The sequence below is a fragment of the Varroa destructor genome, unplaced genomic scaffold (genome assembly GCF_002443255.2).
Source record: "Varroa destructor unplaced genomic scaffold, Vdes_3.0 BEIS01000004.1, whole genome shotgun sequence".
In the NCBI taxonomy this organism is placed as follows: domain Eukaryota; kingdom Metazoa; phylum Arthropoda; class Arachnida; order Mesostigmata; family Varroidae; genus Varroa; species Varroa destructor.
The window spans coordinates 45639268-45652013 of record NW_019211457.1 but is presented as its reverse complement, the minus strand read 5'-3'; the positions used below and the strand labels follow the sequence as shown (position 1 = coordinate 45652013).

General features: G+C 43.4%; 1 protein-coding gene and 1 long non-coding RNA gene across 9 annotated transcripts in view; one reads left to right on the top strand and one right to left on the bottom strand.

Annotated features, from left to right (window-relative positions):
• The window catches only part of LOC111248665 (uncharacterized), a 54225-nt gene that overhangs the window by 16219 nt on the left and 25260 nt on the right, over positions 1 to 12746 (bottom strand). For 7 of the 8 annotated variants that reach the window (XR_015326763.1, XR_015326764.1, XR_002672640.2 and 4 more), the window contains exons 2-7: positions 11121 to 11292; positions 4800 to 5123; positions 2617 to 3606; positions 2113 to 2308; positions 584 to 743; positions 224 to 392 (exon numbers count right to left, since the gene is read on the bottom strand). Coding sequence is in view for 3 of the 8 variants with exons in the window: in XM_022801385.2 (XP_022657120.1) it covers positions 224 to 392; positions 584 to 743; positions 2113 to 2308; positions 2617 to 3606; positions 4800 to 5123; positions 11121 to 11292 (2011 nt within the window). In the remaining 5 variants the exon portion in view is untranslated. The remainder of the gene's footprint in view (positions 1 to 223; positions 393 to 583; positions 744 to 2112; positions 2309 to 2616; positions 3607 to 4799; positions 5124 to 11120; positions 11293 to 12746) is intronic. The other variant, XM_022801386.2, reaches the window with a different exon arrangement.
• LOC147756272 (uncharacterized) lies at positions 6239 to 8176 on the top strand. Its single transcript, XR_015326043.1, has 3 exons — positions 6239 to 6329; positions 6761 to 6831; positions 8045 to 8176. It is a non-coding gene; the product is annotated as an uncharacterized LOC147756272 (long non-coding RNA).

Below are 12746 nucleotides of genomic sequence, written 5' to 3'. Positions count from 1 at the left end.
TATATATACATACATACATATAGAGAATAAAACACTGCTAAAAAATATTTGATAATTTCATAATAAAAGTGAAGAAATCTCTAAATAGAAAATGTACAGTGCCCTACATCTTTTAATCGAATTCACCATTATGTAAAAACAAATAAAGAAAAAGGAATATTTTTGAATTGCAACGATTTTTCAATATCATTCATTTTCATATTAACACGCTAATAAAACTAACCGTTCGAGTCGACTATGACATCATAGGACAGACTTTTAGTGACCTTTTGCTCCCCGAGGAAGTTATAAAATTCGGAAACCAGCTCCAGGTTTCCGGCAAATGCCGCGCAGTGGATTGCCGTCCGGCCTGCGTTGTCTCGTCCCAAAATATCGGCACCTCCGGCCACCAGCTGAAAGATGCAAAAAGCAGGCCACACTCAGAATCTGTTTCCAACATACTACTAGAAGCTATTCCAACGACTAAAAACTAATTTTAGAAGAAGACAAGTTCTCTTCCCTTTCAGCTGTTCCTGTTCACATTTTAACTATACGTAATTAATTAGTGTTAGGACAATAATTGACCTACATAGATATGTCATACCTTATGGCAAACGCCGGAATGACCATAAAGCGCTGCCAGATGCAGCGCACTGCTTCCGTCACGAGCCGTGTGACTCGCCTGAGCACCCCGATTTAAAAGGCATTGGACCAGCAACTCGTGGCCGTACCGAGCGGCGATGTGTAACGTGGTAAGACCATGTCTGTATGAAACGATATTGAACGCAAAAATACCACAAAATCAATAGCAGATCAATGGCAATAGCTGCAGTATTATGAGCAGACCCAATAGAGTTCGTTAACGAGTGATTTATTTGCAAACTTCCATAAAAATCTCATACTGTTTGCATAAGTTGTATTGACGAGCTTTTCTCGATTAACCAGTTCAGTATAGACTCAACGTCCCAGCGAAGCTAAACCGCCTATATATATGTGGTCGTGGTTCGTATAATTCACTTCCATAACTTCTATGTTTCTACCTTTTTTTTTTTCTATTCTGTTTCATGATCAACGTCAGCATATAGTTAATGTTAAATACCTATAAAGCACGGTTTTAGCAATTAAATAAGTCATGTTAATGCTACGAGTGGGTATCTTTTGTGTGCTCTAACCGCCAAAGGTGGAAATAACTAGAAAGAAATAAACAACAACTGCTAAAAGTAGTGCAGCAACGCTACGAGGGTATGAGTTTTTTTCCTGAAACGATACAGTGTAGTCTGATAGTTACTGTGATAGTGTAATGATAACGTGTTTGTCTATTGACATAGAAGCGGGAATAGACAAACCTTCTTTTATGCTTTGAGCACTTGTCTGTGTTGCTGGGGCAGGTGTAAAGTTTGAAACATTCACCTGTCTACCATTTGGCTGGAGCAAATCGGCCTAAATCACGCGCGGCTGATAATTGTTGACTATGGGACGACACCAGGACCGTGCCTTGATGTCAGGCAGCCTGTCATAGATGAGTTGCTGACGTCAAACAGTCAGTGTAACTCTGGCTACCTTTGTTATAAGGTCATGCGCTGTTCCGAAGAAAATAACCACGCATAAATATATCCAGTAGCTTGCCACGGTCGTGGCGACCGGACTGATTTATAATGTCGCTTTAGTTATTCTCTGTTTATTTCTTAGTCGTCGGTCGTTGTCAGATTTTGTCGAGCGATTTGAGCAAATCGGCTCTAGTAATAACATTGAGGTAAAAAAAAAACGCAGAACACTAAATATGCATAGATAAACGGCTAAAGGTCGTCTGTGCGTGAGCGTAAATGTGGACCGATTAGATAACAAGGATATTGGACTGATGGATACAACAAGCCATGAAGGATAACAAGCTATTGGACTGTTTTTATTCCACGAGCTTTACACACCATCTAATGACCTTTTAGCAACGACTCTTTCGTTAAAAAATATGAGAATCGTTTACAATCAAACGCCTGGCTTAACCGTACTTTTTACACGTATAGAAATACCGAAAATTTAATTTCACATAGATAAGTTTATGGGCACGACCTCGTTCTGAATGCCCATTCCTGTTCCAAATGCTAAAACTATTTCGAGATGTTCCTCGTCTCTCACCGATCAGCCGTGTTGAGTTGAGCTCCGGCATTAATGAGGTTTTGGGCCCTTGTGACCCTCCCGTGGATGGCACTCATGTGAAGTGGCGTTCGTCCGGATCCGCTTTTGGCATTGACTAAAGCGCCCATCGCCAGCAACAGCTCAACGCACGTCCCTCCGTGAGTGGAGGCTGCTGCGTAATGAAGTGGCGTATAGCCTGTAATGTAGCGCAAACAGAAAAGCCGTGCAACACAGACGAAATTAGGCGAGCTCAAGCCGAGAACATAGCAAAACAGTGTTCACATTAGAGATGCTGACAAATACGACGTAAATAAGAAGAAACCAATCGAAGATACTGCGAAGAACTTTGCATTTCCACATGATAATGTACAAACCAATAGGTCTGCACGATTTGACCACTTATACATTTGCTGAGAAAGCTACCCAGCTGGTCGGAATTTCAAATCAGCCGATTATAAGCACATCTTCGCTCACGTACCTCAAGAACAGAATAGCCAAACTTACCTAGCGCGTTTTTGGCTGATACGGGCGCTCTGGCCGCGATTAAGCACGATGCAACTTCGGACTTCCCATTGAGCGAACATATATGTAAACCCGTGTTACCTCGGCCGTCGGGCACGTCGAGGCGAGCCCCCATTGCCAACAGCGCTTGAACTGCGCCAGGCCGTCCCCCGGCGCAGGCCGCATGTAACGGCGTGAGCCGATCCTGGTCGAACACCTCAAGTTGGGCGCCATGTTGCGCAAGCAGGCGTAGAAGATCGGCGTGCCCAAGAAAGGCTGCATAGTGTGCGGGACGCCGCTGTTTCTTATCGAGAATATCCGGGCTGGCGCCGTGATCGAGCAGAAGTTTCGCCATTTGCACGTGTCCGTTGAATACGGCGTGGTGTAGGCACGTCCGACCGAACTTGTCCGATATGTCGAGAAAGTTAAATTTCAAATGAGCTGACCCGTTCGTGGCGGCCTGTCGCCGTTCCTGGTGAGCGAGAATCGCTTGGGCGCATGTCAATGCGTTGTTTGCTGCCGCCACATGAAGAGGTGTTTGCCACAGTTTATCTCTAGCGCTAACGTCGGCACCAGCCTCGAGCAGTACTCGGCACGTTTCGCCGTAATCGGGCCAGTCTTCCTCGTCGTCAAGACCGGCCAAATTGAGCGTTTGGAAGGTGGTGGCCGATGCTAAGGGATGCGACTGGAACGAGTGTGAATTACAACGAACTAGACCGACGATCGAATTTTCGTTGCGTGACGAATTCGGTAAGCCGCAATTATTATACCATTCATTGCTGCCGTTGCTTTTCGTTGCTGACCATGAAGATGACATTGGTGGGTTGGTTGTAACTCCGAGATCTGTTCGCCCGTTCGGCGGCAGTGAGGACGCTGACGACAAAGTCGTAAGCATTGCCCCGGCGTTCAGCAGTGGGTTGTGTGGATCAACTGAAGTGTTCACTCCGCACTGGTCAGGTACATTACCCAGAATCCAATCGAGCAAGGCTTGATCTGGCGGACAAATTTGAACACCGATACAATTTCTTTAAGTTACCTTTCTATCAAATACCAGGTCGAATATCTCTATCTCAAGATGCTATTGTATAGCTCACGACATGTCGACTGGATTACAGTTTTTGTATTTCGACAGTTAGTAAAACAACGACATCTTTTTAAGAGCATAACGCTTAGTAATTATAGCACTGATATTATTCGTTGTAAAGCACTAAATAACTCCTTGTATTCACCCCTACATATTTGCCTTTCTGGCAGGACTTACATCGAGTCTGTAACCGCATACAAGCTGAAAGACCTTTTCTCCCATATAATTACGTTAGTACACTTTATACGAACGACGGGCGTTTACAAGCGATCACGCTTAGGTATATTACAAGTCTGCTCACATATCTTCAGCCAACAAGTCCCATGCAAAGTGTACCCACATATGCAATTCTAAGGCATAGTCAATTTCCGGTGGCGTACTGGGCAAGGAACGTACGTCGTAGCTAGCAAATGAAGGCCATTTGATATTTTGAGTAGCTTTGCCCACCGTCAGCTGTTAGCCTTATCAAACTACAGGACCGAGAGGCCAAGTCAATGCCAAAGAACTGACATGACCTGAAAGGCACACAAGTGCTCGGTTTTAAAATACGTTATTTTTCGACCCCGTCTTTGGAGTGCTTGCGACGTCAAGCCAATCATTAAATAGCTCACATCGAACGTAAGTAAGTAAAGCAATTGTCAGCGAAGGTGCTGCGAAGAATGCTGAATTTTTTGAGGTTTCTCTACCTTTCAGACCAAGCTTTGTCAGCTAAAATTTATTCTTGGTCTGCAAGCACGGAAACCTAACGCTACAAACATGGTTGGACGTGGAAAAGAAATGTAATACTTTTTAATGTACCCCAAATGTACTGCATGTGAGTAGTCTTTTCTAATCGTTATACCGCGGACAAACGCTTGAAGTTACCCTAATTTATCTCCTGTCTCTATCAGCAAGTTCCCTTATCGCTGCGGAGTTATCTAAATCTTAAGTTGGGACCTGTCTAAGTTTCTTTAATCAAAGGATCCCTGATATTATTATTATTAATCGGCCTTTCTTATTCTCGTTTTCTTTAAATGTTGAAATGTCTCCATCTACACACCTCAGATATTTAGGAGGAATGAAACTGCCAAGTCATGAGCAAATCACCGCAGTGCGTTCTTACCATGATTATAACTAGCGTTGCCGTTGATGACGGCAGTAGATGATCCAGCGACAACGTTTGACGCAGAAATTGGTGTCGATACCGATGTTGCCCCATTGGTAAAATGACTGATCGTCACAAGGGGTTGGGGCTCCTTATACGGACTAGGAAAGTTTCCTCCTGAAAGAATTCGCCGATTAGGCGGTAAGGGTCTGTCAACATCAAGGCCTTGCATCAGGTCTGGCTTGAGAGCCTCCTCCTCACGCGCACCCGGGACTTCTTCACGACAGCAGACTCGGTGTAGGGGCGTAATCCAAAATACGTCCTTCGCATTGACCCGCGCACCTAGAAATTAGTTGTGCAGACCCAAGCAAGAATCGTACATAAAACGGCAGCGGTAACGGCCAGCATGGAAGACGAAGTTAAGCACACGAAAATGAAACGAAATTCAGATTAGCAGTGAATGTTGCTTGTGCTTTTTATATTACATTGCACAGCCAAATAGATCTATATTTAGGTTATTAATCTTGTAACTAAAGGAACAAGACTGAATTGTGTACAATTGCTGTTCTTTTTCATCACTCCATTATGTATATATATAGCTGTCGCCGTAGCGGTTCTCATGTAACGAAGATTTCTCTACCAGTTAACTCTACTCGTATCGGTCTATGTTGTGTACTGTTATATCAACGCGCGCCATTTTCTGCTACATAAAAACCAGCGATAAATACAAAAACTGACGGAAAACCCACGAATCTTTTATATAGTGCCATCTTATGGGTCGTGAACTACCAACCCTCTGCATGATTGCTTGACAGAATGCGCCGGAATTAAAGGTCGAAATACTCTGCGATCATTTCTTTTTGCATCATCTTATTTTGATTTTTATTGTATTGGGGGTTGCTTGTAAGAAGTGTTCGATGTACCAATTGACCTCGTTATCGCACCGCAAGCAAAGCTCGACAATATCAACTAATGCACGTATTATATATCCTAATAACCCCAGTTGTTATTAACCCACCACGGGCGGTTGTTTCTTTACCTACGCGGGAGCCGCTCTGGGAAGTAACTGAACCATCAAGCTCGAAAAATCTAGGCCTCTGGATAGATAACATTGGCTCGACCGAGCCGTACGGTGTCGACAGAACGGCATCGCATACATCCAGCTGGATACGTTAGCGTACGTCTGAGGAAGAGGTAGTTTGTAATGTCAAGGTTGCTAAAGACATAACACTAGGCTAGTAAGCACGAAAGGCTGAAAGACCGGGAGGGAGGAAACCAAATAAAATCCTATAGCCAATAGCAGAGCCATTACGATGACAGCGTGAGTGTGTGTCTAAGCTTGCCAACTATATGTTCGAGATTCTTACAACAAGGCCAAAGTAAGCACGCATCAAATAGAAGACACCCGGTCTCGACGTCAACCGACCGCTTATATAATGCGCGCGGTTCCTGCTTCTGCTGCTGTTGCTAGAGATCTACACACACGGCGGTTTTTAAACATGGCGATACGATCTTCCATGACAACATCTGCTCCATGCAGTTCACGAGGTTTGTTCTAGCTAAAAAGGCCGAGACGAGACAAGCTGCTGCTGCTGCTGTGACCCATTGCCTATTAGTTTGTTGTCTATTGTATTAGTGAGATGCTATTGAAAAGCAGGGCCATAGGCCCACAGGACTGTACGGATCGAATCTAGCTCGTTGTTTATATGAACAAAGGTTTTTGCCGATGAGCAGCTTATCGCTTAGGTGATTGAGGTATGTGAATATGAAGGCAGATGACAAGGTGACTAGCTGTGAATCCCGGAGCAGTTTGATTAAAAAATAACTAAAGGATTTTACATCATTATTTTGATTTATTTATTAAATAACTGAGTAGATAGTTAATGTGCTAGGTGTGGCAAGCCAAGATAAGCGGTCGTAGCTATAAACATACACAATTAGTTATATTGATATTTATTTTTGCAATTCCTATTTGCCAGGGCAACACGGACATATCTGTATCAAGGGAGAAATTAGGCTGCGAACATTTAAGCGGATCCTTTGTAATGAGGTAAATCTTGCACGCTATGCTGAACAGCTGATTCTGGGAGCTTGGTCACACAGAGAGGATAGCCGAGACGAGAAGAATCATTATTTCAATTCATTCTGCAAGCCGGCACCAGTAAATAAATTTTGTTTTTTTCAAATTTTTTGTGCCAACAAGATCGTTGGATTTCACATATTCTTCAACCTTCTATTGTGTTTTCCTTATAGTGATAGAACAGTCTATGAAATATGGTGCATGCCTCAAGCTGAGCGCTACATTTTTCACCCTTTGACAGGCGTGGTTTTGTGATGCAGATTAGAAAAGTCATTTCACATTAGGATACCCAAGTATGTTTTTTTATTATCCCTGTTTTATGCGTTTTGCGTCGAGACTCGATAAGCTGTTTTTCGGCCGAAGTAATTTTGAAAGCACGTTTTGATAAGATCGCGTGTGCTGATAACTCAGTGATAAGGTTGAGATTCACGAAGTATTGTTGATGCTCGACGTGTTGACCTTGTCCAATACTATATTCATTGTCATAAACTGTCCCTCTCAGTAAATGCCAGTGCATGCTTCGCTACGGTACACACCAATCGGCAGAGACCGACAATAAGGCAACATCCTATCTCCAAAGAACGGTGGAGCGCCGCTGAACATTGCGTACAACGGAAAGGGGCACACGACCTATCATTTAACCAGAGTATTACCTGCCACGACCTTTTCAAAAAGGCAGTACAGCCTGTGACGAACGGAAGAGCAGAATGTACTCAGACATGATATTCTTCAGTGGGAAATGCTTGGGAAAGGTGAAGGGAGATCGCGCAAACCTTGTCCTCAGACGGCCAGCATATGGTAGTGAGGGGATAGATGCATTGTTCCCATTGTATGTATACCTAAGAGGGCTAGGACGAAAAAAAAATTAATTGAAAACGACCGGGCCAGGCGTTCAAATGAATACAGATAATTGGCTTTTTCTTTTCTGGCTTCAAATCCGCTTTCAGTCAACGTTTTATCTATGTTTAGTGATTCGAACCCGTGGTTATCGACCGACACCAAATAGGCCTACATCAACTAGCCGCATTAAAAATAAACCTCGTTATATAAACGACACAGAACACCAGCCCCGATGAATAGACTAGATTAAAAATTAGATAACGATAATCCATGGAAAATTACTTTTTCCTATATAGTACTTACCCACTAAGCGGCATTTCGGTCTTCTCATGTGTTTTGTTAGACATATCTATTAGATAACACCATCAGCTCTCCACAAGGGCTCGCTTACTGGCGCTACCCCGGACCGCTACTGAGTGAATTCCATTGTGAAAACAAGAAAAATATGGCAATCGCTGCTCAAGCCATCGTGTGATCATTGAACTGGCGGCCAGTTAGCGCTTTCTATCGGATCATCAACTATCGTGTAACTTGTAAGATATTTAGTGTAATATTTATCTATATATGTATGCGTTTTACGTTCTCGTGGACGAAAACTCTCTCTGCCTCTTTCTTTCTATATATATATATATATATATATTGTATGATAATATAATCAATGGGGCACCCATCGAAGGACTGGTTGAACAAGAGGGCGCGTCAGAAGTCTTTCGGCACTTGGCGATCTCTGCCGGCTACTGCCGGGAAAATGAAAGGGGCTTCGGACGCCGCACGTGGTGTACGTAAAAAAGTTAGTGCAGCTTTAACTAAAATGCGGTTGTATGGAGCCAAACACAAGCTCAATCGAACGATCAAAAGGGGTTTTTGCAATGTCCATGTTTTGTACGTACGTACATACATCAGAGTGAATGTGGTATAAGGCGGCACACAATGGGTATACAAGAGTGGCTATTAGTTGGGTTCATGCAAATCTGGAAATAAAAAAAAGTAATCTAAGCACAGAATTTCCACGAAGTACGCAGGCAAACTCCGTGCCGTGTCCTTCCACTAATTATGGGCTAAAACTTTGTTAGTGTCGATATACGACATCGAAACTCTTCGCGTAGGCAGATCTGAGTTAGGCCAAACACTAGATTTTAATTAGGAAAAACCGTCACGGGCTTGCTGGAGCCGATGTGCGTGACTGATATGCACAATAGTATGCTTGCTTTAGCCTTAACCAAATGTTAATGATGAATCGAACGAGGTTTTTCCGGATATTTGCTGAAGAGCGTACCAATGGCGGAATATCTCTTCGACCAGTGAAATGTATACCTTCGACAAGTTTAAATTATGCTCATAATTAACATAGAACAAAAATATCGGTAAGGTCAGAACTTTTTTCATAGAAAAAAAAAAAAAGGACTGCCTTTGATTATGTCAGACCTGCGAAGTCAATGCGTGCTGGACATTATTGGTGGCAGAAATTCCAACAGAACAATACCCAGTTAGCAATTTTACCTATGCAATGGTCTGGTACGATTGACCTCTCAGAAACGCACCGAGACATTCAAGTTTACGCCGTGCTACTCGTAACGATAAAAACGATCAAAATCTCGAAATCAATAACTGACTAAATACTTTCAGTCTATGTGCCCCATAGTACTATGCCTTACATACGAATAGTGCCCGCGTGACGCTTAATCATGAGTAAACGTTAAGGAACTGATCAGCAGCAGTAGAATACTATTATCTATGTGTAAGCATGACTTTGAGACATGAAAACATGAGATCTATCCTACAAACGGACTGGGAACAAAAACAATATAATAAACAAGCGGCTAGATATTGATATAAGTAGAGAGTTTTGCAGAGATTCTCTCCTATACTCCACCACTCCCCGTTCCACTTCGACTTCACACCTCAGCCCAATAAACAAGTGTCCTTGCTAAGTGTTTTACTACTATGTCGTCGCACTGCTCACGAACAAATGTACGGAACACAACTAATAGTACCATAAATACGTGCGTGTCCAATAGAGGCGGTTCGTTTATGTACGACACTGGAATGATCTGAACGATTAATGGCGTTTCATTGTGCCTAACATTCGTACGTACATAACCGCATGACAGACAAATATCTATACCTGTACATACTTATTAAATACTATTACGTAGTGCTATTAAGTAGAATATCAGATGGAGTGTCGTAAATGGCCATACGGGTGAAGGCACTAGTGCTGATTCTGTTGCGTTGGTTGATACGATACTATTGGTATAGCTGGACTGGAACTATTACATACCTGTACGAGCAAGATGGCTGCATAATTATGGTTGATAGCTATACGCTGTGTGTACACGCAGCGTGTACTGATCAAATAAGAAGTGCTCCCTTGTTGGGGCTAGCGTCAACATTGACGAATAGAGTACGTAGAACGCCTAGAAAGTGCCTATGTGTCATAAAGCTGACTATAGAAATGATTGAGGAGTCTATGATTACGCCGACATTGGAGCTGTTCGGAAGGCTGGCAGATATTCTGTTTGTGTTGTTTCCGTTTCAAGTCAATAGCTATGACCCACAAAATGCTAATCGATGGGTCGGCAGAGCGCTGCAAAACGGGTTAACGGAAATAATTTCGTCTAGATGCACTAGATTGCACCAACGAATCGTAAGTAACGACTTCCCGTTTACGCGGGCTGCGTTTACGTCACTTCACAGGCTTCGGTTCTTGTATGAACAGAATAATTTGGTGTATTATCCAAAAGCCGCATCAAACTAACATCCAGAAGAAGGCGACAAGTGTTGCGGTATACTGGTTGGAGCGTAACACGCTTTTCTACTCATCCGTCCGGCAGAGACTGTTTCCTGTACTGTGCTTGCGGTCGGCTATTACCCTAATCTCTTTAGAATTAGACCACGCACGTACAACTCAATCGACGCGAACCCAAAGACGTTCGCTTTGCCCCAGCGTTGTTTCATTATTCATTATCATTCGTACGGGTTACTGATACGCGTACCCCTTGAAGACTACGGCGACCGCTAGGACTTATCAATTGGCTGTTATAATTGACACGTAGATAAGATTATTATGGCACCATGACGGTCGGGTTAAGCCAATCTGGACTAAAAAGCAAAGCCTTGATCATCTACGGGCAGTTACCCTATCTACAGTGGAAGCGTATCTATAATTACACGAGTATAATATGTTATATAGACTACGTCACAGGTATAATCAACGAAAAGGAACTGCGTCATCTATAGAATCCTCCGCTGCTGCTCTTTTGTACTAACTTTTTCTCAGGCAATTGAACCCCGACCGCACCAGCGCAAGCATCGCTACGTTTATTCAGGAGCTCAGTTTGAGTCATTTGATGGCATCACGCTTGAGCTGTGTTGCCCCCCCCCCCCCCCTCTCTCAATATCTTTTTGTTGTCGCTTACCTTTTTGGAGCAACATCCGTGTGATGTGGACATTACCGCAGAAAGCCGCTGCGTGCACCAAGGTTCGCCGCTGTTCATCGTGCCAATTCGGTCCGTCAGGATGTGGCGACGAGGCCAATTCGCTCTCTAACTGGCCGGGGTCGTTCAGAAATATCGACTGAACCAGCGCTGGCTGTAACAACAGCGTCTCTCGTTAATTCGTAATGTGTTGGCTAGCTAGACAATATATGTACATTTATGTAATTTGTGCAATTTTATATACGTAATGGGGGAAATTTTGCCTCACAAATGCCTATTGTGGTAATTATTAGGGGCCCGACACTCGGCACAGCAAGGGTATCACAATGTCGAGTTTCCATTGTGCTAAATCTAGTGCAATTTGGATTGCATCGCGAGGTAGGAGCGTATATAATGCAGCTAGCTGCCTGTTCATTCACAGAAAATACACGTTACTCACACACAGCTAAACATGTATTTAGTGAACTAAGAAACTCCCTAACTAATATTGGTGGCATTCCCTAGACGGCGTGGTGGAAAAATCAAATGTGGCGCATTGAAAACACAAACTGCTAACTTCGGCCTATTGTTCGCGACCCAGTAAGGCAAGGCGAACCTCCGTTTACAAAGCCAACGTCCTCTATTGAGATGCCAGGACATGGCGGCGTTTGCGTCTCGATCTACAACTGCTATACACAACATTGAGTGGCAAACATTATTAAATTCTCTTGGCAGACAGATCTTCCTCTGAGCTTCGTTTGTATGGTTCGTGGCTGTCGCTAAAAGAAGCTAATATATGAGATTACAGCCTTCTGACAGCCAACACGACGATCGCCGGATGTCGCCGAGTTAGACAGCAGTCGAAAATCACGAAGTACAATCTCAGAGTCGTCAGCTAATTCGGTTTGGTAGAGTATAATCGAATACAATTGAAGAGCAAAATTGAAGGGCCAGAAATGAGACAACCCACTCGGAGGGCCCTGGGAGTAGTCAAGATGACATTATTGAGATAGGTTTTTGCAGAGGCATCTGTTACTAGAAGAGCTCTTCTCAGAGAGACGGATTAACTACAACTGGATGGCAGTGATACAATGCTAGTGTTGTGTTTTGTTTAGCTAGTAATGCTGAGCCGGTTGGCTCGCGCAGTCGTTTTCTACCCTATGATATTATATAAAAATATTTTAGTTGACCATTGGTCTCGAACCGGCGTACCCTGGGAATTTTGGCAAACGCATCATCTTAGAGTCACCGCTAGAACTAGGGCAAGTTGTACTAGACTGCTGTACTAGACACATGCATGTTAGCCGCTATTGAACACGAAGGACCGGCCTAGAAAAAAGAAAACGCATTTCACAACCAAGCTTCTCAACGAAGCCACTCCGAAGCGCTGCAGCTAATTGGGGCCGGCCTAATAAAGGCTAAATAAGAAGCCGGCCAGATGAGAACCACTTGAAGCAGACCACAGCTTTAAATACACGTAACATCACAAATAATGTTGCACTGATGTTCATGTTTCACTTGTGCCTGTGTGTGTGTGTTTTTTTTATAATCTACCTTTATGAACTCTGCTGTAGTGTAATAAAGGTTATGGATAAGTTCAAGTTGATTCTGAGCCACGGCCTGCCCTAT